At 43.3% G+C, this 25,529-nt stretch overlaps 1 protein-coding gene across 7 annotated transcripts in view; it reads left to right on the forward strand.

Annotated features, from left to right (window-relative positions):
* COL15A1 (collagen type XV alpha 1 chain) overlaps window positions 1–25,529 on the forward strand; it is a 537,229-nt gene that overhangs the window by 297,717 nt on the left and 213,983 nt on the right. For all 7 annotated transcript variants that reach the window (XM_083188349.1, XM_083188345.1, XM_083188346.1 and 4 more), the window contains 2 exons: window positions 9,577–9,639; window positions 18,903–18,938. In XM_083188349.1, coding sequence (XP_083044475.1) covers window positions 9,577–9,639; window positions 18,903–18,938 — 99 coding nt within the window. The remainder of the gene's footprint in view (window positions 1–9,576; window positions 9,640–18,902; window positions 18,939–25,529) is intronic.

A 25,529-nucleotide genomic window follows, 5' to 3' on the forward strand; every position in this document is an offset into this window, starting at 1 on the left:
GTGAGTAGGATTTCCTTCCACAGCTCCAACATGGATTTCTTCGGACCCGGACACCGCCATGGACCTGGAGGACGACACGGACCGTCGACATGGACCTGGAGGACGACGCAGACAGCCGACATGGACGACACAGGACATCAGGACCAGGGCTACCTACGGGATCAAGAAAGGTAAGTATCAGTATGTATGTAATGTGTGTATTAAACTTTTATTTAAAACGGGTGTCAGTGTGTTTATTTAACTCTTTCTTTTACTGTGGAACTACAAGACCCAGCGGGCCCTTTAATGCCCCGCAGGCTGGGACTTGTGGTTCTCCAAGTCCCAGCTTGCGGGGGAGGCTTGCTGGGACTCATAGTTCACCAGTAAAAGATAATGGTTTTTATTCTATTTTTTACACAAAACCATCAGCTCGATGCCCACCGCCCAGGGGCATCGAGGACAGCACCAGGCTTCAGCCTGGTCAGGTAAGTCCTGGAGGGGGGGGACCCCTTTATTGGGGGGGTCCCCACTCCCCCAGGGCCCCTGGCCAGGCTGACTGGTCGGTAGGGTTAATGCTTTGGCCGGGGGGACTTGCATAAAAAGTCTCCCCCCGGCTGTGGCATTACCCGCTGGCTGGTTTTGCCTGGGGCTGGTTCTTAAAATACGGGGGACCCCTAGTCATTTTGTCCCCCGTATTTTGGGAACCAGCCCCGGAGCAGGAGCCTGGGGCTGGTTGTTAAAAATCAGGGAACCCCTATTTGTCGGGTTCCCTGATTTTTAATTACCGGCTCCAGGCTCTGTCAGCCTGGTGCTGGTTTCGGCTGTGGGGGGGACCCCACGCCGTTTTTTTTTTTAATTTATTTTTTTTTCTATTTTTTTTACACCATGCAGCCTGCACGGATCTGACTGATCCGTGCAGACTGCTAGAAATAATTCGTATTAGCAGCCGTATATACGGCCGCTAATACGAATCATTACACCATCGGAGGGTTACAAAGCAGTCGTATATGACTGCTTTGTAACTGATCCTCCGGAACACGACTTTGCATACGACTTAAACAGTCGTATGCAGTCGTAGGGAAAATACCAATACGAAAAACTAGGTTTTTCATATTGGTAAATTTCCCCCTTACTATCCCGAAAATACGGCAATTCGTATTCGTATTGATGTGCTATCAATACGAATACGAATTGCCGTATTTTCAGGATAGTAAATACAAATACACCTATTTTTTACACATTTCCTTTAGTAAATTTCCCCCATTGTTTCAATTGTTGCCAAAACTATACAATCAGAAATGAGAACCGTACTGGCGGATTTTAGATCTGAACTGGCTGAGCTGGGCTCCCGCACTGACGCCCTTGAACACAAAATGGATGAGGTCTGCACCTATCAAACTGTGGTTGAACAGGAACTTGCTGACATGGGGGCCGAGATGGAGTCTTACAGAGACCATATCGAAGATCTCGAAAATAGGAACAGGAGGAACAACATTCGCATCCGCAATATCCCTGAGACCGTAGTCAATGACACTCTCCCAGAGACCGTAGTCAATGACACTCTCCCAGCCTATCTAGAAGCCCACTTTCTACACCTGGTCCCTAGTATTCCTAAATCGGAACTTGTGCTGGACAGAGCCCATCGAGCCCTGAAGGCTAAACCTCCATCCTCACAACCTCCCCGTGATGTGATAGTGCGATTCCATTATTTTTGCTCCAAGGACCGCATCATGGCTGCAGTGCGGGGCTCACTGTCAATTACCTATGCGGAATCACAGCTGCAACTATATCAAGATCTATCCCAATCAACCTTTAAGAAAAGAAGAGACCTCGTCAACGTCACCAAGGCCCTTCGCAACGACTCCATCAAATACAGATGGAGGTTTCCGTTTCAGCTCGTGGTCTTCAAAGACCTGGTCACTCATCTTGTTAAAACACCTCTCCAAGTCTTCGAACTCCTCCAAAAATTTGGTATCATTGAAAATATACCAGAGACCCTCCAACCATCGGCAACCCCATTGCGCTCACCCGTACCAGCTCCAACTCCCAAATGGTCAACCGCATGAAGGCACTTTCACAATACTACTACCCGGTATCACTGTTTTTCACTGAAAACTCTCTATAGTTATGTATTAGCTTAAACTTGCCTTTATAGAGTTAATAGCTTTCAGTGTTAGTTATGTATGGTTAAACACCCCATTACAGCCAACTACTGTTTTTGCTTTAGGATCTATTAGTCTTATGTTACTTTAGGCCCATATATATTTGCCGTTATTTTATGTTATACAACTTTTTTACATGTCTCTATCTCAGATTGACTTGCATGATGTCATGGCCGGCGAGTCTTTGGTCACTCTCATTATCTATATCTAATGGAATATAGTTTAGTATAAGCATTCTCTTTCTTTAGCTTAGTCTCTCTCACCCCCACACTATCTCACCACATGTTCATCCTCTATACATTTATACTACTCATCCCTGTCCATGCCCCCACAAGTAGGGAATGTCGCTATGACACCTCCCCTCTTAGCTTTGAGTTCCTCCTAATCCCCTGGAGAACTCGCTCACCCCCTCTTTCAGTCCTTCTCTCCCCCGATCTACCTCTCTATCCTCCCTTTAACCCCTCCCCATCCTTTGGAGCTCTCGATGTTGGTTACCTCAATCACCGCTCTTCCCTAAATTATAAACCACCATGACTTTAAAAGTATTATCACTTAATGACAATGGCCTTAATTCTCCCACTAAACATGCCATGGCTATCCAATACTTCTCTAGACGTAACCCTGATGTAATTATGCTGCAAGAGACCCATCTTAAGCCCCCACACCCCTCCGTCTCTTCTAAAAAATACCCTCAAGTTTATTATTCATCCATGTCATCTAAAAGACGTGGTACAGCCATTTTGCTTCACAGAGACCTCCACATTAATATCGAGCGCTCAATCTCAGACGATAGAGGCAGTATCATTATTCTGATTGGCTCTTACAACCAAGCTTGAATTATATTGGTCTCAGTATATGCCCCGAACATGCAGCAGAGCTCCCTCTACTCCACTTTCTTTGGTCACCTCGCACAGCTCCCCCGCTGTTTAACTATAATAGGAGGGGACTTCAACGCTACCCTACAACCAACACTAGACAGATCATGTGCTAATTTAACTCTCCCTAATCATGCTAGACTGTCTAAACGTCTCCTCTCACATCTCTCCCTCTATGACCTCTATGATACCTGGCGGGTACTATACCCCTCAGCAAGGGGTTACACCCACTATTCCCCCCCCCACACACAAGTTACATACACGTATTGACTATATTTTCACTGATCGAGCAACCTCACAAAATCTCGTAGCAGCCCAAACGTTAGCAGTACCATGGTCAGACCACCTTGCCCTAGAATTAACTATTAAAAGTACTCAAACAACCCCTTCCCCGCGACACTGGCGCCTCAATGACCCCCTACTTCTAAAACCCGACATAGCTACTGATCTAGACCCAGCTATCAATGAATTCTATGCCCTGAATAATACCCCAGACACCTCCCCATCTACACTATGGGAAGCTCACAAAGCCACTATTCAAGGAAAACTAATCAGCATTGCCGTAGCTCAGCGGAAAGCTACCCACACTCGAATACATGAATTAGAAACATCTATGACAGCTCTAACACACCTACATCAACGTTTCCCTAAAAGACGCACGTATCTTAAAATTCTTTCAACTAAAGGCCAACTAGACCAGCTCCTCACCAATAAAGCCACCCAAGCACTCTTGTGGGCAAAACAAAAATTCTACGAAAAATCCAACAAGGCCGACTCCCTATTAGCTAATCAGCTACGGGCTAAACGAACCAAAAACCGAATACACTCCCTTAAATGCCTAGACGGCTCTACTACCCACAACCCTAAAACAATGGCGAATCAATTTCGCTCTTTTTATGAATCCCTATATAACCTTGTACCCACAGATCCGTCATCCCTCACAGACACAGGAGATATTAATAATTACCTATCTTCATGCCACCTTCCCAAACTCTCACTTCTCAAAATACTGCTCTTAATTTACTGATCACCCCAGAGGAAATTCTAGATGCCATCAAAAACATCACGACGATCCGCGGCTCCTGGCCTGGACGGATTTACCAGCCTATACTACAAAAAACTATCCACAGCCCTATTACCTATGCTCTCACTCCTATTTAACTCACTACTACAAGGACACTCGCTCGACTCGGCTACCTCTAGAGCCAACATAATTTTCATTCCCAAACCTGACAGAGACCCTACCGAAATGGGTAACTATAGACCCATATCTCTATTGAACAACGACCTTAAATTATTCGCTAAAGTTTTAGCTAATCGACTAGCTCCGCTTCTGTCAACCCTAATTCACCCAGATCAAGTTGGCTTCATACCAAACCATCAGGCCTCAGACAATACTAGACGACTTATCAATCTGATCCACCTAGCCAATAAAAACTCCTTGCCTACTCTAGTGGTGGCACTTGACGCAGAGAAGGCCTTTGACAGGGTAGCCTGGCCCTTCATTCAGAAGACCCTGCACCATATGGGCTTCGAGGGTCCCTTCCTAGACCATATTCTCTCCCTATACAATAATCCCTCAGCATCTGTCTTAGTGAATGGCCTCATATCTGAGCCTTTTCTAATTAAGAATGGCACTCGACAGGGATGCCCATTGTCGCCTTTACTATTTGCCCTGATTATGGAACCACGCGCCACTAGAATCCGCCTCAACTCTAACATATCGGGCATTAAAATAGGCCACACAGATCACAAAATTGCTCTCTATGCTGACGACGTTATACTGACTCTGACTAACCCCCTCCACTCCCTTACCACCTTGCTAACTGAGATCCAACAATACAGCAAATTTTCTAACTACAAAATAAACACCACTAAATCTGAAGCCCTAGATATAAACATCGATCCTGCTGACCTAACACTTCTTCGAACTGCTTTCCCCCTCCGCTGGCAAAATAGCAAACTTAAATACCTAGGTATATATTTAACTAAATATTACTCAGATCTGTACTCTGCAAACTTCCCTAGACTCTTGGCCTCTATTAAATCAGATCTCTCCTCGTGGAATACACAATTCATTACCTGGTTTGGACGCATGGCGGCAGTGAAAATGACTATTCTCCCCCACCTACTCTACCTGTGGCAAACACTGCCTATGCCTATACCCACCAAATCCCTAAAACAACTCCAGGGGGATATAAACAAATTCATTTGGGCCGGGAAAAAGCCCAGAGTTAGGTTAAGACTACTTCAAAACCACCACACCTCGGGCGGGCTTGGACTCCCGGATTTAATCAAATATTACCGTGCTGTACACCTGGCCCCGAGCATTCTCTGGCATGCTCCTCCAACACAGAGGGTTTGGACATCAATTGAATCTTACAGCATAGCGAACTACTCTCTGTATAATCTGCTGTGGATTCCCCCTACAGATCGCCCCCCCTCCGCATCTCTTCTCCCCACTACCCGACATACATTACGCATTTGGGACCTTAGCACTAAGACCTACAAACTATGTTCACTCCACCCCCTACTGATCCCTATTTGGAATAACCCAACTTTTACCCCCGGGATGGATTACAAGTCCTTCCAGTCCTGGACCCGACACAATGTTCTTTTCCCACTAGACATTGCTCCCCTATCAACATTCCCTGATTTCGCTTCACTGCAATCCAGATTTTCCCTCCCAAACCATGTATTCTATCAATACCTCCAACTTCGCCACTTCTATAACTCTCTCCCTCGACCAGCCCCTTCCCTTTCTCGCTCAACATTTGAATCTCTTTGCAGAAATGCTCACCTAACCAAAAAGGTCATATCTACCATATATCAAATACTCTTATCTCATAATCAGCCGCAAAAAGAGGCCCATGAATTAGCCTGGGAAAGAGAAACGGGAGAAACCTTAAGTCCAGCTACTTGGTCTAAAATTAGGATGGCTGTAGCAAAGAGCTCCATATCGGTCCGAATCAAGCAAAATGCATATAAAATTTAATTCCAATGGTACATGGTCCCTACCAGACTGCACACTATCTACCCCACATCCCCCGACTCTTGTTGGAGAATGTGTGGCCAAAGGGGAGCTTTACTGCATGTTTGGTGGTCCTGCCCTTCCATTCAAACTTTCTGGAAGGAGGTCCACAAGCTGATCAAACAAGTCACGGGAACTCAAATGCCCCCATCTCCGTTTTACTCTTTATTACTTAGACCACTACCTAAAACCCCACCACCAACTCAAAAACTAATAAATCATATCCTAGGAGCGGTGAAATGCCTCATTGCTGCACATTGGAAATCCCCCTCACCTCCATCCATAGCTGCTGCCATCAACTCTACCTGGGCTACCTATAAAATTGAAAAAAATACCTCTATCTTGCATGATACCTCCCTCAACTTTGTCAAAATATGGTTACCTTGGACAACCCACTTCCAAGCCGAAGCCCCGTTGACTACCCTGTAATGCCTCCAAATCCACGACACTGCCCTATTGACCGTCGGCAGCTCCTCTGGACCCCTAAATCTTCAGATAACTGACTCTTTACCCGTTTTCTTTAACCACACTTTTCCTTTCACTATCTTTCCCCTCTGTCCTAACTCCCTCATTCCTCCTTACTCACTCTCATCCCCCGCTCTCCTCCAACTAGAGCCCCCACACCTCCAACTATAACTTAATGCTTGGAATACTCAGGAGTCATACCTCGCAAATACCATAGCATTCTTACAAATGATTACTCCATTCAACGATGTTTCTGTGTTATTTTTTATTTTTCGTTAAGCATATTACTGTCAATGCCATAATAATACATATCCTCCTGTAATCATTGCTGCACCCATTTCATGTATGTTGATATGTGTTTAAAAAAATAACAAATAAACAATTTTTCTCCAAAAAAAGGAATGTAACAAGAAGTGTAAGAACATGATCAAATTGGCTAAATTAGATACTAAAAGGAAATTAGCCTCAGATAGCAAATCAAATCCAAAAAACTCTACAGTAATATAAATGGGAAACGACTAAGGAAAGAGAATATTGGCCCATTAAAAAACAAGCAAGGAAGAGGAAAAAGCAGAATATTCGGTACTTATGTAATATCTGGGCTCCCGTTTTTCTTATGAGACCGCGTCCCCTCGCCACGCTTCGGGCACGGTGGCTCGCTGTGCTCGCCACACTATATAAAATCAACTCCATGCGTAGTTGGATAGTAGGGGTATGAAAAAATGGGGTGCATTTAACATGGGAGCCCAGATAATACATAAGTACCGAATATTAAATTAATTTTTTGCATCAGTGTTTACGAGGGATTGGCGTATAGCAAATGTAGTGCCAATATTGAAAAAGGGTAGTAACAAATCATGCAAAGTATAGACCGGTCAGCCTAAAATCCATTGTGGGAAAAATATTATACGGGATATAATGAGATAGCATCCAAGATTTTTTAGAGTACAACAAGGTTATAAGTAAGGCTCAACATGTATTCATTAAAAATAGATCATGCCAGACAAACTTCATTAGTTTCTATGAAGAAGTCAGCAGGTATGTGGACTTCGGGAAATCGGTGGATGCAATTCTTCTTGATTTTGCAAAGGGATTTGACACAGTGCCACATAAAAGGCTGTTAATAAAACTTGGTAACCTAGGGGTAGGGAATAAAATCTGTACATGGATAAAAAATTAGTTATAGAATCGTGAACAGAGAGTAGTGGTAAATGGTCCACATTCCAGCTTGGGAAAGGTCCCACAAGGATCACTATTGGTCACTATTTATATATTCATATACAATATAGGTGAGGGCCTAGAAAGTAAAATTACAATGTTTGCAGATGACACAAAACTGAGTAAGGAAATTAACTCAGGAGGGGATGTGGAAGAACTGTAAAATGACTTAAATAAATTAGAAAAGTGGGCAGATAGGTGGAAGATGTGATTTAATGTAGATGAATGCAAAGTAATTGATTATGGAAGCAAAAATTAACATGCTAGGTATAAGTTTAAATTAATTTTGCATTGGAAAAGGATTTAGGGGTCATTAGGGGGCAGTACGGATGGTGTGGGGCAGTATGGATGGTGTAATGGTTAGCATTACTGCCTCACAGCACTGAGGTCATGGGTTTGATTCCCACCAAGGGAGTTTGTATATTCTCCCCGTACTTGCGTGGGTTTCCCCCGGGCACTCCGGTTTCCTCCCACAATACAAAAATATACTGGTAGGTTAATTGGCTCCCAACAAAATTAACCCTATAATGTCTGTGTATGCATGTACATGTGGTAGGGAATATTGATTGTAAGCTCCACTGGGGCAGACACTGATGTGAATGTTCAAATATCCTCTGTAAAGAGCTGCGGAATATGTATGCGCTATATAAGAAACTGTATATAAATAATAATAAATCATAGATGACACACTGCTCAAGTGCTGCAGCAAAAGCAAACAGGATCCTGGCATGCATTAAAAGGGGAATGGACTCGAGAGATGCCAGTGTGATGGTGCCATTTTATAAATCGTTGGTGATGCCACACTTACTGTGTTAAGTTCATTTTATAAATCGTTGGTGATGCCACACTTACTGTGTTAAGTTCTGGGCACCTCACCTTAAATAATACAAAAATTAACTGGAACGGGTTCAGAGAACGGCAACTAAACTAATAAGGGCTCTTGAGCCACTAGGATATAAAGATAGGCTATCCTGGCTGTTCCAATACAGGACTGGAAATCATAAGGAACTAGGAGAATACTTATTCAGTAACAAGACTGTACTTAGGATATGAAGGCATGCATTGAGGCTCAAGAAGGATCAATTCCATATGGAATTTAGGGGTTTCTTCACCATAAGAGCAGTTAAGTTATGGAACTCTGCCAGAAAATGTGGTAACAGTGAGTATACACTAAAAGTGGATAAATTATTGGACATAAATGGAATCATATAGTTATGACTTAGTTGAGTCATGACATAGACTAGATAAATAGGATGGACTCGATGCACTGAAGTTTTTTTTTTCAACCTCAATTACCATGTTCCTATGTAAATCATTTGTTGGTTGATGACCATCTAATGATTTCTCTTCCCTTCGTCCGCATGCGAGTGCATGTAGCCTAGTAAATAGTAAAGTACTGTACATTCTGGCAGTAATCTTTGGATGGAAGTATTTTCAATCAATGCTTGTTTCAGTAGTTGCATAAAGCAGAAATCTATCTAATACACATTCAGTGGGAAGAACCATGCATTTTGCATGGTTACTGTAAATCTGCCTTTTGAAAGCAATAAAATACTTCTGATATTTTTTCTCTCATTTAATTTTTTCCAATATGATAGCATTTCCTTTTCTGTACTTGTATTCATGGTACTTACTATGCAAAATGACAAGTAACAATTGTATTTGCATTAAGTGGGCAATGATTCTTGGGGTAAAGCCTCATCTTTTTTTACAGGGCGTGGTACATCATAAGCTGTTTGTCATACAAATGTATCTATTAGACATGAGCATCCTGTGTATTTTGGATTATACCTCTATGCATGGCCAGGAAAGCAACAACTATTATCCCTTTCCTACATTTTTACAGGGGTTACCTGGAACACCTGGAAATGAGGGGTTTATTGGACTTCCTGGTCAGAAGGGAACAAAAGTAAGTGCTAGTTAGTTTAACTTATTATTATTATTATTATTATTATTATTATTATTATTATTATTATTATTATTATTACTATTATTATTACTAGAAGGGATGCACTGAATGGAGACTTTTCTAACTACAAAATTATTTTTCTGAATAGTCCCCTCTGTTCTCCTCAAACCATTTGGCACAAAATCAGAATTTTTTACTAATAACTGAAAGGGAAAGAAGGTGGATTACAACATGAACCCATACACCTATAAAAGAAGCAGTATCAGCAAGATGCAGGGCAATAAATAAGGCAGATGTCAGAGGGTTTTGATTTGATGAGAAGAAATGTTAATGGTAGGGGGCTATTTCTACAGGAGGATTAATGAACACTGGGGTGTGGGGGATTTACTATATGGAGATTAGTGGTTACAGGAGTTTCACAACCCCCATCCCCAGGGGAGGGGAAATAATGCTGCAATGTAACATGGTGTGTGAAACATAACATTTTTTACACTAACACAATGGAAGTAATGTAGTAAAGAAAATCTGCAGTAAAACTCCCATTTCTGGGTTTTTACCACATTTTCATATGTATTGGCCGCCAACTTTTCAATGCGGAGGTTAACACTAGCTTTTTCTTTCTGCTTCCTGCCACCTTAACCACCCTGCCTCATTTGCTCCAGGCCCCCTCACCTCCTGTCCTGGCAACCTCCTGGCCTACTTACTGGATCCAGTAACCTCCTCCTCCTCCTTAGCAACACCAACTTTACCTTCTGGGAGGAGCCCGGGAGTCACTGCAGCCATCACCAGCAGGAGACTCCAAGGGCTAGGAGGCAAAGGCCACCCGCAGGCACCCTCTCACTTGGCGGCTTCGCAAAGGGTGGCTCTTTATGGCTATGTTAATGATTAGTTTCATTGCAATGTTTGGCAGGATGTATTTAAAACTCTTAACACATCTTGTATAAATTGTGGGTGAGGTGACTGTTTCAAAAATTATGGGGACCCAGGGGGCGGGGTCAATACGGCGTGCATGTAAGGGAGGAGGACTGAGCTCTCCGGCGACTCCATGCTTGGCTGGTAACCTCCCACGCTGACTCCCCACCTGTTAATGAGACTGGGCGGAGGGTTTGCTAACCTGTCGGCCCGCCAGTGATCCATCAGCTGTGCTGGATCCATCCATCAGCTCTCTGGATTCGTGGTGGGACGGAGGATTGCAGAGGAGGGACAGGGCTGCACCCTTTAGCGCCGTTGTGGCTGGCTGGTGCTGCTCGTGTGCTGGAAGGAGGTTGGGCAGACGGAGGAGTGATTGAAAGCCCGCCAAGGATACTGCCGCCTCCAGTGACGATTTTCCAACCGCCGCGTCCTGGGCTCTGTGACGCTCTGTCGGCGGTGAACAAACCACGTTATGTGCTCTGTGACATGCTGCCAGCGTTGAACAGGTGTTTGCTGCACTTGCTGGATTGATCTCCATACTGCTGCCTCGGCAGAGAGACAGACGGAGAAGCAGCATACTGGGCCTTTCATCTACCCCCGGCCTGTTTGGATACTGCTATTCTCCCAAACTGGCAGTAGGGACCCTGACTGCATTTAAGCGGCAGCCACAGCGACAGGCTTTCTCCACAAACCTCCAGCCCTCCGGGTGACAGGTCTCCATCGCAGCTTCCCAGCAGATAAATTGAATGGAAATAGTGCTTGGAGGGACAAAGGAAGGTATGTGTCTGATTTAATACTACTCCTGCTGGTTAGACCACACACACTTAAACAGCAGAAGGACTGATTATTTATCTCCTCTCAGAGAAACCTGGGCTGCCTCTGTTGAGATAGATCAACTGCTTTATTATATCTCAAGCGTCGATAGTGAATCAGTATTATGAATAATTGACTGCCTATGTTGGGAGCACATTCTCCTTCAGGAGTTACAAGTGGGAGGTTTCGAGCCTGTAATAATCAGTTCATCAATTGATATATACCGTCACTTAACCATGCTATTCACTAACATTATTAATATGGTAGCCAAGGTAGCTGGATCTCTGCAATCGGTATGAAATGATTTAAACAACATCATAAGTGTGTGTGGTGAATTGCAGTAAAAATAGACTTTGTTGGTGATAGTAAGACTTTGTTTGAAAACGGTCCACATCCAGAAGACGTGAGGCTGTGCAAATAAATCTGTCACCAAGCTGGTACTACACGTGGGGGTGAGGATTGACTGAGTCGGAGCACTATAGCCTCTGTCAGGGGAAAAAGAGAAAGCACAATATCTCTTAAAGTACTGTCTTCAATTGCAAAGGTCGGTGTTGTGACCTATTATCCCCTGTCTTGAGTTAATATTCCCGGCAGAAAAAGGAGTATAATTATGGGAAAAACAGGTCAGAACACAGCAGCGGCTAGGCTGGAGTACTATGCTCGTACACAAGCACAAAGTGCGAGCTGTTCACGGGAAATTACTCCACAAAATACTCCTACAAAAGGTGGTAGTGGCCCTCAACAAAAAGAGGTCACCTTACAACAAGTATTGGACGTGGTAAATACATGTGAGACTCGCATATCGAAACAAATAAACAAAGTTCAGTCAGACATCATGTTATTGCGAGACGATGCACAGAAAATGTGAGTAAGAGTATCAGAGGTTAAAGACATAGAGGGCATTATAGGCCCTATGCAAACTCTGGCTGGTTAAAACTATGGCTGGTAAATTATCAGAGATGCAAAATAAAATATCTGATATAGAAGGGCGGATGCATCGTAACAACATACGCTTTGTAGGCTTTGAAGAAAGGGTGGAAGAGAGCTCGCCAGAAAAATTCATTGAAGATTGGTTGAAACAAAGCCTGGGGAAAGAGGCCCTCTCTCCCTTCTTTACAATCGAAAGGGGCATCGGGTCCCATCCAGATCTCGGGGGACCTCCGAGTACTCTAATAGTAAAGATACTGCACTTTAGAGACTGGGACAACATACTGAGATTAGCAAGAAACATGGGGATCTTTGAAATAATGGCAAGAAAATTTCTGTATTTCCTGACCTCCCATATGAGGTGCAAAAGGAGAGAGCTAGATACAGAGACATAAAAGCAAGACTCAGAGATCTGAATATTAAACACTCCATGCTGTACCCCACAATACTGAGAGTCGTGACTAACAAGACCAAGTTTTGCTTTACACCAGGGGAAGCCGCGGTCTCTCTTGATAAATACCTTCCAAATAGTAAACAAGTAGCAGCTAGTTAAAATAACAGTAGGTGGGGGTGGGAGGGACTAAGAGAAAAATAATAATAAAAAAAAATAAAAGTATGGAGTTGCCAGAGAGCCAGGCATGCCTATGTTATCATGGCTGACAGTTAGTTGCCCCTAGCGAAAATTGGACTGTTGTATTGGGTTAATTGGTTGGGAGGTATTGAAATAGGTATGCCTAATAGGTAGGTTAAACAGGGTGGGAGTGGGACATGGGGTATATGTTATTTGTAGTTGTCTGTATTGTACACTTAGTACGCAGCTTAGTGCAATAGTAGAGCTTAAGAGAAAACAATCATGGTATTATACTATTGAGAATGTAGGGTGTATAGGTAACAAGCAAATGAGGGCAGATCTAGATTGATATATGGCTCATGGCGATGGTAACTATATATCCAGAGAATTGGGTCATAAATTGAAATCCTCAGCTGAAATGCAGGAATATCTGGTAGAAATGGAAAATGTTTGGAAATGGTAGGGTTCCTGACATGGAACGTGCATGGGTTAAATGAGAAAGTTAAGCGTTCTTTGGTACTCAAACAATGCAAGGCCCTTGCGGTCGATATAATATGTCTTCAGGAGACTCACTTATGTGGGGATAAAGTATTGGCGCTAAGGCGACCTTGGATAGGTATCTCCATTCTCAGTTTTCCTCATCCTCTAGAGGTGTTTCCACAATTATCAAGAAAAATAGATCCTAGGGGTAGGTTTGTATTTTTGGATGGGAAAAATTCAATTAGATACTGTATCTTAGCTGTATATATCCCTCCCCCTTTTACTTCTGAGGTGTTGAGACAGGCGGTAGGCTTCGTAACTGCATGCCCCGATAATTTTATTATATGTTTGGGTGATTTCAACGCAGTGCTGAATCCGTGCATGGATAAGTGGAATAATAAAGGGTGATATGTTAGTAGTAGGAGTGGCCTAGCTGAATTCATAGCCGAAGTTGGCTGGTTGGATGTATGGAGAGAGAGACATCCAAAGGTAAATCAATTCTCGTGCTACCCCCCTGCACACAATACTTTTTTGAGAATTGATATGATTTTCTGTACTTGTTTCCTGGCACGGCGCCCATCGCATCGTATACCATAAGCCTTACAATGGTATGCGATGCGACGCGATGGCACCCGATGTTATACAATTTAAAATCGTATACCATTGTATATGGCATACAATGGCATACAACGCAATGGTATACGATTTTAAATTGTATAAGCACCCTAATGGGTGCTTTCAATGTTAAATGGCCCCTTATAAGATTATTAATTGTATAAGCACCGTAATGGGTGCTTACAATTATAAAAGCACCACCATGACATCCCCACTATCAATGCCATCCAGAAGTGTGGCGAGCACAGCAAGCCCGCGAGGGGCGGCGGTACGCGTCCTCCGACCTTTTCATACCCCCACCATCCACGTCGGCGTGGAGTTGATTTTAGATAGTGTGGCAAGCGGAGCGAGCCAACCAAGCCCGAAGCGTGGCGAGCGGACGCGGAATACATGTAAAGTAATATGTGTCCCCTCGCGGGGCTCGCGGCACTCATCACGCTTCGGGCTCGGTGGCTCGCTACGCTCGCAACACTATACAATCAACTCCATACAGACGTGGATAGTGGGGGTATTAAAAGGTCAGAGAATGCATACCGCCACGCTTCGGGTTGGCGTTGATAGTGGGGGTGCATTTAACACTATAAGCACCCATTAGGGTGCTTATACAATTAAAAATCATATAGGGGGCCATTTAACATTGAAAAAACCCATTAGGGTGCTTATACAATTTAAAATCGCATCGCATGCGGGTATTTGGCATGCGATACAATGCATAAGATGCCATACGACTGAATATCGTGAGCACAAGTACCTGATTTTCTCTTCCAAAATCTTTTTAAAGAATATTTCAATGATAGAATATAAGCCATGTGGTATTTCAGACCAATCACCAGTATTGATGCAAATAGATTCAGATTCTCGGGAGGGCTTTAGATACTGGAGATTACATCCATTATGGTTGGCCCAGTAACAGAGGAAATGGGTGTTGTGGTTGATGAGTTCTTTGTGGATAACATGGACTCTGCTAACCCTACAGTGGTATGGGACTCTTTTAAGGAATTCCTTAAAGGAAGTTTGATGAAAAAAATTGCAATGGCAAAATGGAAAAGTCGAGAAACAGCCTTATTATTGGAAGGTAAAATGACAGAGATGGAGCAGAGATATCTGTGTGAAAAAAACTGAACCAATAAAGACTAGAATGGCTGGCGGCACAAGGTGGGTGGGTGGAACATCTTCAAATTATGGCAAATCAAAGATTATTAAAAAAACTCACATCAATTCTATCTGAATATTGATAAAACAGTATCTATTCATAGACGGTCTCCTGGTCATTCCCTACTACAGGCAATTCTGATGAAGGATGGAAGCCAAAGACATCATCCAATACTTAAACAAGTTTAGAAATATATGGAAATGGGTTTGTAGGAAAATGGAGTATGATGAAATGGACCCTGATACACATTTATTGTCCTTGCCCCATCTTAATAAATAGAACACAGGGGGGTAAGATATAGGGACAATATGGAATTACCTCTATTGGACAGATATATGTAAACAATGGTTTGAAATCCTTTTCTAAACTGCAAACTGAATTCGCGTTTCCCAAAACTATATTTTATCTGTTAGAAAATATTTAAAGTGATGAACTGGGGGGATTTATTCTAAAGTAGACTGGTGACATTTCAGAAGTAAATACAGAAAATTGGAGGTCAGCTCTGCTGGCTCCTGGGCTAGCTACTAGTTCTCTTAGAATTCAACAGATACAATTAAATATTCTATACAGAACCTATTTAACACCTGAAAGGATGAGTAAATTTTCCAAAATAACTGCAATAGATGTCCAAAATGTAATGACTTGGGTTGTAATTTCTGGCATCTCGTATGGGATTGCAGAAAATTGCAAATATATTGGAAAGGAATAGGAAAAATGACGATTAATATGGGGGTTCCAAGTAAATGCTTACAACCATTAGGGTATATTCTTGGGGTTTGGCCTATATACAGAGATTAATTGCAAGCTTTAGAGCTCAGACAGCTTGCGATTAATCTCTGTGCTATAGCTAAAGTGGTGATTGCCCGTTCTAGAATTTATGATTGGATTAGTTTAGTAAACTGCACTATGGAGCATGAGAAGTATATGTTCCTATCAATAAAATCAATTAATAAATTCTATGGTATATGGGGGAAGTGGTATTATTCAAAATATTATAAATCGCAATAAGCACTTTTGTGTCCACAGTTTTAATAATTAGGTGAAGTTTTGATGTTAGAATATTTTTTTTCTATCTTCTAGCACAGTCATAATTAGCAAATAAAATAATTTAGTATGCGTTTACGGACTCAGCACTTATATGAAATAGATAAATAATTGACAAAGTAGAGTCATTCACTTGTATATTATTCATGTTTATTTGTCTTCACAAAACTTAACGTCACAAATAATCGAAAGTAGGATGCACTTTCTTCCTTTTTTCTTTTGGTTTCCTTTTTTCTTTTCTCTACCAGTCCCCCTGTATACAAATACATATAAAGGTGAAAAGGAAGGAAAGGGGAGAAAAACTTTGTTCTTCTTTACTTCTTTCCTGTTGTTCATTTGCTTTGGTTAGTAAATTAAATAAATGGGGAAATCCCATAAGCATAGCAAAGTAAAAATAATCGTAGTTAGGGGATAGCTATTCTGGGCAAAAGAATGTTGACACAATAATGAACTTAAGCCCCGTACACATGGGGGAGATATATTGCTCAGCAGAGATGGTCGCTGATGAAAAGGAACCTCTGCCGGGGGAGCCGCAGAGGTAATCAGCTGGTCGCAGGAGCAAGCTCCTGCTACCAGTGATTAGGATGGGGCTGAAAACGGGAGCGCACACCCAGCGATTTATCGCCGGGGCACACTCCAATCACTGGCAATATGGTCGCCAACGACCATATTTCCAGCGATTTCAGCCCCTATCGCCCCCATGTGTACACAGCTTAAGCATATTAGGTAACCCTTTTTTACACACTCCAATCACTGGCAATATGGTCGCCAACGACCATATTTCCAGCGATTTCAGCCCCTATCGCCCCCATGTGTACACAGCTTAAGCATATTAGGTAACCCTTTTTTACTCTAGACAGGATTGATAAGCAATTTGTATCCTGGTTGATAGTGTTAAGAACAAATAGCTGAATAGTGGCTAAGTCTATAATTGCACATTGTCTGCTGTACAATTTGTATATGTATGTATGTAATGTATGTAATCTATGTTTATGTGTATGTTTAAGTGTTGTGTATCTTTTATAAACTGTTTAATAAAGATGAAAAAAAAAGAGTGGGTGAACCAATATAAAAACTGGTCAGAGGACTCACAATTCTGATAATTGTTTTTTTAATTATGTATCTGTATCATATTAACCCCTTCCCGACATATGACGTACATGTACGTCATATGACGGTTGCGGGGGAATCAAGCCAGCTCACGGAGTGAGCTGGCTTGAAAGAGAGCAGGTAATGGCTGTATATTACAGCCAGGTACCTGCTCTCACGGCCACGAGCGGCGAGTTCGCCGATCGTGGCCGTTTAACCCTTTAAGCACCGCGGGCAAAGCGCCCGCAGTGCTTAAATAGCTGATCGGAGGGGGGGCGCCCCCCTCCGGCGCCGATCGGGGCCCCCCGCGGCGAGATCGGAGAGTGCCGATCGGTTGCCATGGCAGCCAGGGGTCTAATGTAGACCCCTGTGCTGGCCATGTCAGCATTCCTATTACATCCTGCCTGAGGCAGGATGTAATAGGAAGTGCTGAAAATCACTATGTTCAGCCATAGAGCTCTATGGCTGAACCTAGTACAGGCGATCGCGCCCCCTAGTGGTCAAGTACACTAGGGGGCCTTGTAGTAAAAGTAAAAAAAAAAAAGTAAAAAAATAAAAAAAAATATTAAAAGTTCAAATCACCCCCCTTTCCCCATTTCACAAATAAAAATAAATAAAAAATAAAAAAAATAAACATATTTGGTATCGCCGCGTTCCTAAAAGTCCGATCTATTAAAATATAACATTAGTTATCCCGCACGGTTAAAGGCGTAAACGGAAAAAAATTCCCAACGCCAAAACTACGTTTTTTGGTCGCATCGCCTACCCAAAAAAATTTAAATAAAAGAGATCAGAAAGTCGCACATATCCCATAATGGTATTAATTAAAAAGTACACTTCAGCCCGCAAAAAATGAGCCCTCACCCAGGTCCGTAGGTGGAAAAATAAAAAAGTTATAAGCCGCAGAACATGGCGACACGACGCAAATTAGAAAAACCGTAAAATTTTCTATTTTTTTTTAGTGGTAAAACGTAACGAAAACTATATAAGTTTGGTATCACCGGAATCGTAACAACCCATAGAATAAAGATAACCCATCATTTTAAACGAACTATGAACTCCAAAAAAACCGTAACCAGCGCAAAATTGTGGAATTGCGTTTTTTTTCCTTTTTACCCCACATTGAATTATTTCCTGATTCCCCAGAATATTATACGGTATAGTTAATGGTACCATTAAAAAGTACAACTTGTCCCGCAAAAAAAAAGCCCTCATGTGTCTATATAGCCGGAAAATTAAAAAAGTTACGCTTATTTGAACGCGAGGAGGAAAAAAAAAAAAAGTTAACAAAAAACGCCCCGTCGGGAAAGGGTTAAAGTAATTCTGAAAATGCAGCTTTGATATAAATAGTTTTCATTCTTAATTCTGAAAATGCAGCTTTGATATATAATATAGTTTTCACTTTATCCAATGATGCATTTTCAATGTCAATTAATTGGTTTACAATATATGAAGTAAAAGCTATAATTTATATCAAAGCTGCATTTTCAGAATTACTTTAAGAGTATGGAAGAGAACTGAAAACAATAATGCCTATATTTTTAAGGTAAATTAAATGAGGCATCACTAAGAAAGAGAACTGTAGCATAACAATGAAAGATCATAGGTTGAATGGAGATGAGAATACTTCTATCAATATTTGTTGTCTTTTATTTACAGGGTGATCAAGGGACTACAGGATCTGTTGGCCCCAAGGTAATTTTTAGCACTTTGGCATGTAGAGGTAGTTTTGACATTCACTGTGGAATAGTGTGAGTATCATAAACTGCATCATCCTGATTACTTTTCAGATTTACCCTATTTATACTGTCTGCTCTGTCTATATCCTTTGATCTTTGATCTCTCCTATTTATTCTCTCTGCCACACTGACATATTGTTTATCTGCTAACTTTCCCTTATGATGTCTTTGACTACTAGCCTGCACTTCTGTAACTTATGGAGATATTGTAAAGAGTGATTGCAACATTGTAGTTCACTCCACATATATTTCTCAGGCTCCCGTAGACAGTGTGCTGTGGATATGTATTGTGCAGGTCTCAAGGGGTTCGAATCGCATAGCATCGTGTACTGATTCGATTTGGACTATACAGTATAGTACAGATCTGTACTATATAGTATTGCCAGCACATTCTATATTTGTATTAGATTTCGAATAGAAAAATAGGCTATATCGAACCGTGTGTACGCCCTATTAAGGAATCATTCATAACTATCAGACAAGTTCCCTTGTTACCAGGTGAATGGACAGATTGTTTACCAGGCCATCTGGTAACTTTGCACCATTACCACTGCAGTGACTCCTATTAGTTTGGATTACAACTTTTGATTTAGCAGTCTCTCAAAATGGCACTACGGGGGAAATTTACTAAGATCAAATGCACCTATTCTGTTAAAACCTGTTATTTATTTTGCTATATCAAGATGTCCGCTATGGATGCGCCATAAAGCAATGGCCGCTGCGAATGCACGTTGTGAAACATGACCGCCCTGCAGAATCACACTATGATCTAAACTGCAATTATATTCACAATATAATGTACCTTATATTAGCAAGTGATTAAAGCACACACCAGTTGCTGTGGTCGAAAGCACAAAAGTATATATTTGTATAAAAGTATAGCAATATAATAAAATAACAATATACCTTTATAACATTATAACACTTAATGAATGGATACAGACATTATACTTACAATATACTCACAATAGACATACATAACCATTAATGTGGAAGTCAGCAGCCAAAGGATCTCATCTCAGCGTTTGTGTGTGTATGATTCAAGGTTTGAATGAGTGAGGTAGGGGAAGCCATACAGCATGGCACAAACACCCAGCAACAGGTCCAAGCCCAGAGGCGTAACTAGAAGTCTGTGGGCCCCATAGCAAAATATTGAAAGGGCCCCCACCACCACCACCCCACCACCGTCAATACAATGCCGCTTAAGGAAAGGGAAGGAAAGAGTAAGGGGAGTAAGAGACAAAGAGAGTGTCGGGCAAAGAGGGAAAAAAAGTGGGGCAAGAAAGAGTGGGGAAGAGGGGTGGTCAAGAAGAAAAAGAGAGCGAGGGGATGTCAGAGAGAGAGTGTGTGTGTGGGAACAAGAGAGGTGGGCTTTTGGGAATGAGAGAGAGGGAGTCAGGGAGGGAGAGAGAAAGAGAGGAGCAAGACAATGTTTCAAGAAGAGGAAGAGAGAAAAGCTGTTAGGGAATGAGAGAGAGAAAATGTCAGAAAGGGAGAGAGAGAGATGGGATCAGAAAGAAAGACAGAGGCCACCAAGTAGAGAGAGAGGTTGTGACTATCCAAGGGGGAGGATAGAGTAGGAGGAAGAGTGTGTCAGAGATAGGGAAATAGGTTGAGAGTGTATGGGGGCTTAGACTGGTAAAAGGATGGGGGGCTGGGGGGGGACAGAACATCACACAGGAGTATAGACGGATGTACAGGGGCAAAGAAATATGGGAAAAGAACAACTTATGGGGGCACAGACTGACAAGGGGCTGGGGTGGGGGCAAAGACGGACAGAACACCTTATGGGGACATATATGGAAAGATGGATGGGTGGTGGGCATAGACAGACTGATGGGGGCATAGGAGACAGGGACAGAGCACCATACTGGGGACAAACTGACAAGACAAATGAGGGGGATAGACAGAGCAGCATATGGGGGCACAGAATGACAGGTGGGCAGCATAGTGAGAAGGAAAAGTGGATGGAAAGACAAAGAGGCACAGCACCATATGGGGGGGACAGAATGACAGATGCACTCAGGGGAAGTGCAGCATAAACAGGTGGAAGGGTGGGGGGGGAAACACAGCATAGACAGATGAATGGACCTAGCATCATATGGTGGTACAGACTGACAGGATGGAGGGTGGGTGCATACCTTCCCTGTATCTGCCAACAACAGTCTACACCTTCCTCTCCTTGATGGTGTGGCTTGGGGCTGTGACAGCAGCAGCTCCTTCATCCAGGGAGCAGCTCCTCTTCCTGATTTCCCCCACCACCTCGGAGAGGATCTGGGTAGCAGCAGGAGTCCTTCCTCCCCCTTCTCTGAGCAACATGGGCAGAAGCAGCGGGACATCTCTCCTTTTCACCGCCCGCCTGAAATGGAGTGGCTCCAGTAGAGCAGCAGCTAGGCAGGTCCCTTCACCGACCACACAGAGCGGGTCCGGGGAAGCATTGGCACCTCTCCTCCCCACCACCACGGCGCATGAAGCACCTCCATTCAGCAGTGTCTGGTTCTCTCCCCTCCACGTGTCATCATCACTAAGTGCCTCCGGCTCTGTACAGCGGTAGTGCCATCGGCTCCTCTTTCCCTCTCCCACCCTCCCTCCAGCATTGCCTTCCATGCATCTGTACCTTCATCACAGTAACGCTGGCCCCATCACAATTCTAAAGGGTGCAGGGGATGTCTGCTGGGCCCACACCCCCCCCCCCCCCCCCCCAAGACCCAGGCCCCATAGCAGTTGCACCCCCTGCATGCTCCATAGTTACGACACTGCTCAAGCCTATACTGATCTCCCACTGTTTATAATAAACATAACATACTACTCCTGGAACCATTATCACTGAGTCCTAATAAACACCACTGTAAGGGCATTCTATCTCCAACTATAATCATCAATGTTAGAATCACCAAACAACAGTTAAAACCTAATCAAATCCACAGTACCCAAGAGGGTCAAAATATTCACTATATCCTTACTATAAGCCAACGAACCCTTACTGTACAACAACAATCAAAACACAATATCTATGCTACTGTTATATGTTACTAAAAAGACTATAACACAATATTTACCATTATCCTTAAAGCCATTCCAAATCAATACCTGGTAATCATATCCGTGGTAAGGAGTCTACAATGCCATGCTATCTATCTCCATTGTCTCCCCTCTCCTACAATCGCTGCAGCATCCAGCTCATCTGCTATGGAATGTGTTTGGAGTAAGAGCTCTCTGGGAAAAAGCTATTCACAATGGGCAGGGCCTCCCCCACATGAAACCAGGGCCGGTGACAGGGGGGTCAAGGGGGACAAGTGCGACGGGCCCCAGAGATCTGAAGGGCCCCAGAGCTTCTATGCCCTTGCACAGCCACCAATGTACTAGCTGGCCTGTCAGTGACCCTCAGTGACCCTCGCGGCCCTACCATCTACTGTGCACCATCTGTGTGTGGCTGAGTCTGACTGACTCATTGTGTGCCACTGCTGTCTACTGTGTGTGTGCCAGCCGTCTACTCTGTGTGTGCGCACGGCCTGGGGCCACAGGTGCACAGCCGTACTCGTCGATGCTGCTGTGGGCTCTGGCTCTTGTACTTTTACTGCGCATGCGTGGGTCATCTGTTCCACACTCTGCGAACAACCTGCCATACCTGCTTAGTGCTTGGCATTATTTTGTGATAGGTCAGCAGGATGCAGCAGCCAGGAGCGAAGACCGCACCTGAAAGCAGGATCGGGACCAGCCAAAGTTTAAATGAGGCTCAAGCAGAAGAGGGTTGTGTGGATTTGGGATTAGGTGGGGGGGCCCCAGAAATATCATTGTACAGGGCCCCAAGAATTCTGTTGCCAGCCCTGCATGGGTGTTTCTTTTTTACATAACACAGATGGCTCATTGGACAGTTCAAATGCAGGGGGTGCTGTATCTTTTAGAGCACATTTTCATATTGCCTTAAGCTAAATAGTAGCCATTTTGAGTCTGCCCATTGTTCCGTGTAAACATGATGTTATAATATGGTCTCATACCTGAAATGTGTGTGTGTGTGTGTTTATACTATGACTATTTTGTATAAAAATACATTTAATAAAATATAATGTATTTGAATGTGGTTGAGATGCAAATTTTACTTCCACAGTTATTACCCATTCAATCGGCCATTAAAAGTTGTAATGCCAATTTACTTTTAGCTGAATTCAGCTGTTTTATGAATGGCAACTTCAGCGGAATGAGTACACCATTGATAGAACTTGACCGTATATGGCCTTGAGTTCTGTGGTGGTCTGCTCAATTGCTAACATTTGTACTGCTGAATTCGGCTACGAATTCAGCAAAAAATATGAATGGAAAATACACCATATTTTCCATGCGTATTTAGCTGAAGCCTGCACTGATCAATGAGAACTGTGCATGCTTCTATGTGTAAAAATAAGAAAATTAATTAAATAATTGCAAAAAATGGAGTGGAGCTCATCCTGGTTGCAGAAATACAGGGGAAAAAATGAAATAAGGTCCACTCGTATATATAAAACCAGCACCGGCCTCAAACAGCCATCAGGGCAATGCCACAACTTGGGGACACTTATTATATAAGGTCCCGCAGCCAAAGCATTTCCTCTGTGGCTGGGGGAGTGGGGGGTCCCCCAATAAAGGGGTCCCCCCACCAATGAACCCCCTGGCCCAGGTTGAATCCTAAGGCCATCCCCGATGCCCCTAGGCAGGGGGCACTGGGCTGTTGGTGTAAAAATAAATGGTTAAAAGTAGAATAAACACAAGTATTGGGATTTGTAGTAGAAGTACAGGGCCCAGCAAGCCTCACCTGCAAGGCCCAGCATGCGGGGCATTAATGGCTCTGCTCTGACGTTTAGTCCTACTACAGAACCAATATCAAAAGAACTGCCACCCACACAAATAAAGTATAACTTTATTACACACTTCATCCATCCATAGTTACCTGTTTTGATCCCATAGGTTCGGTAAACTTGTCCAGTTGATAGTCCTAAAGGCTACATGTGAAAACAAATTATACTTATCATCCATTTTGTGTAGATCTGTCCTCTTCTGTCCAAGTAGACATCCACAGGGTTAAAAAACTATCAAACCACAAAAAATTATCCATATGACCTGAAGGAAGCCCATGTATACTCGATTTGGTCCACAAGAAAATATTACTTTATGATCTGGAACAGCTTCTTAAAGGGACAGTAATCCATTTATTTATTTTCCTTCTATATACACATGGTGTGGATTGGGAGCGCTTTATTGAGTGTGTGCTTCTGTTTTTTGTCCATTGTTGTTTTAAAGTGTACTGGATGTCACTTTATTGCACATTTTTCTTAAGCTGCACCTTATCCACTTGTGCGCACCTAATACTTTTATTCCAATTGTGATCTGGAACAGCGCTAAGTTAATATGTCCATATGTTTCAAATAGTTTAGAATCTCACATATATTGAGGAGCCAATTAGGTATATAATCCTTATATGAAATGTATTTTCCTTAAAATGACATCCATAAAAATAAAAATTAGTTCACAATAATATCCACAGGTGCATGAACAGAATGCCAAATAGTATATGTGCAATGATAGTCAGTAGAATTGGTATGGGTAGAAATCACAGGTAATGCAAAAGGGGCTAAAAAACTTATAGTAGGAATGTGTTCTAAACCACCCAACATAAATTTGGAGAAGAAAAAGACCTCTTGCTACAGGTGGCAAAAGCGGCCAGCTTAGGGGACATTATTATTATGGGTGACTTTAACTACCCAGAAATAAAATGGAAAGATAGGTCAAGTAGTACTGCTAAGGGAAATGTTTTATTCGATGCCCTGAATGACCACTATCTGTATCAATTTATTGAAAATACAACCAGAAGCAGGGCCGGTGCGAGGCACCGGAGCGCCCCAGGCGAGTCGGTGTGGGGGCGCCCCAGTGCCGGGGGGGGGTGGGGGGTAACCTGTTGCGCCGTCTGGGGAGCGGGCAGGGGGGTCCATGCTGGCTTCTGACAGGAGCCTGCAGTGGTGTCCTTGCCGCGCGGGTACATGCGGTGCTGTGTATAAAGCTGGCGGCGGTGGGGGGTCCCTGCAGTGAATAAGAAATAACTAGCGCTATGCGGCAGCGCGGGAAGCACTTCTGTTTTGAAAACACTGGCTGCACGCTGATTGGCTGAATCTCAGCCAATCAGCGTGCGGCCAGTGTTTTCAAACCCGGCCGCGCTTAACGCGTCACCGCATAGCCCCCCGGATAGCGCTAGTTATTTCTTATTCACTACAGGGACCCCCCACCGCCGCCAGCTTTATACACAGCGCCACAGGTACCCGCGCGGCAAGGACACCACTGCAGGCTCCTGTCAAAAGCCGGCATGGACCCCCCTGTCCGCTCCCCAGACGGCACAGCAGGTACCCCCTTTGCACGGGGGGTGAGGGGCGAACTGCCGCCCTCCAGTGGCCGGCGCCCTAGGCAAATGCCTAGACCTGCCTAGTGGTGGCGCCGGCCCTGACCAGAAGTAATAAAAATACTGGATTTCTTGATAAGCAACAATGGGACATTCTTACTAACAACCATAGGGGAGACATTG

The sequence above is a fragment of the Crinia signifera genome, chromosome 5 (genome assembly GCF_055691185.1).
Source record: "Crinia signifera chromosome 5, ASM5569118v1, whole genome shotgun sequence".
Classification (NCBI taxonomy): Eukaryota; Metazoa; Chordata; class Amphibia; order Anura; family Myobatrachidae; genus Crinia; species Crinia signifera.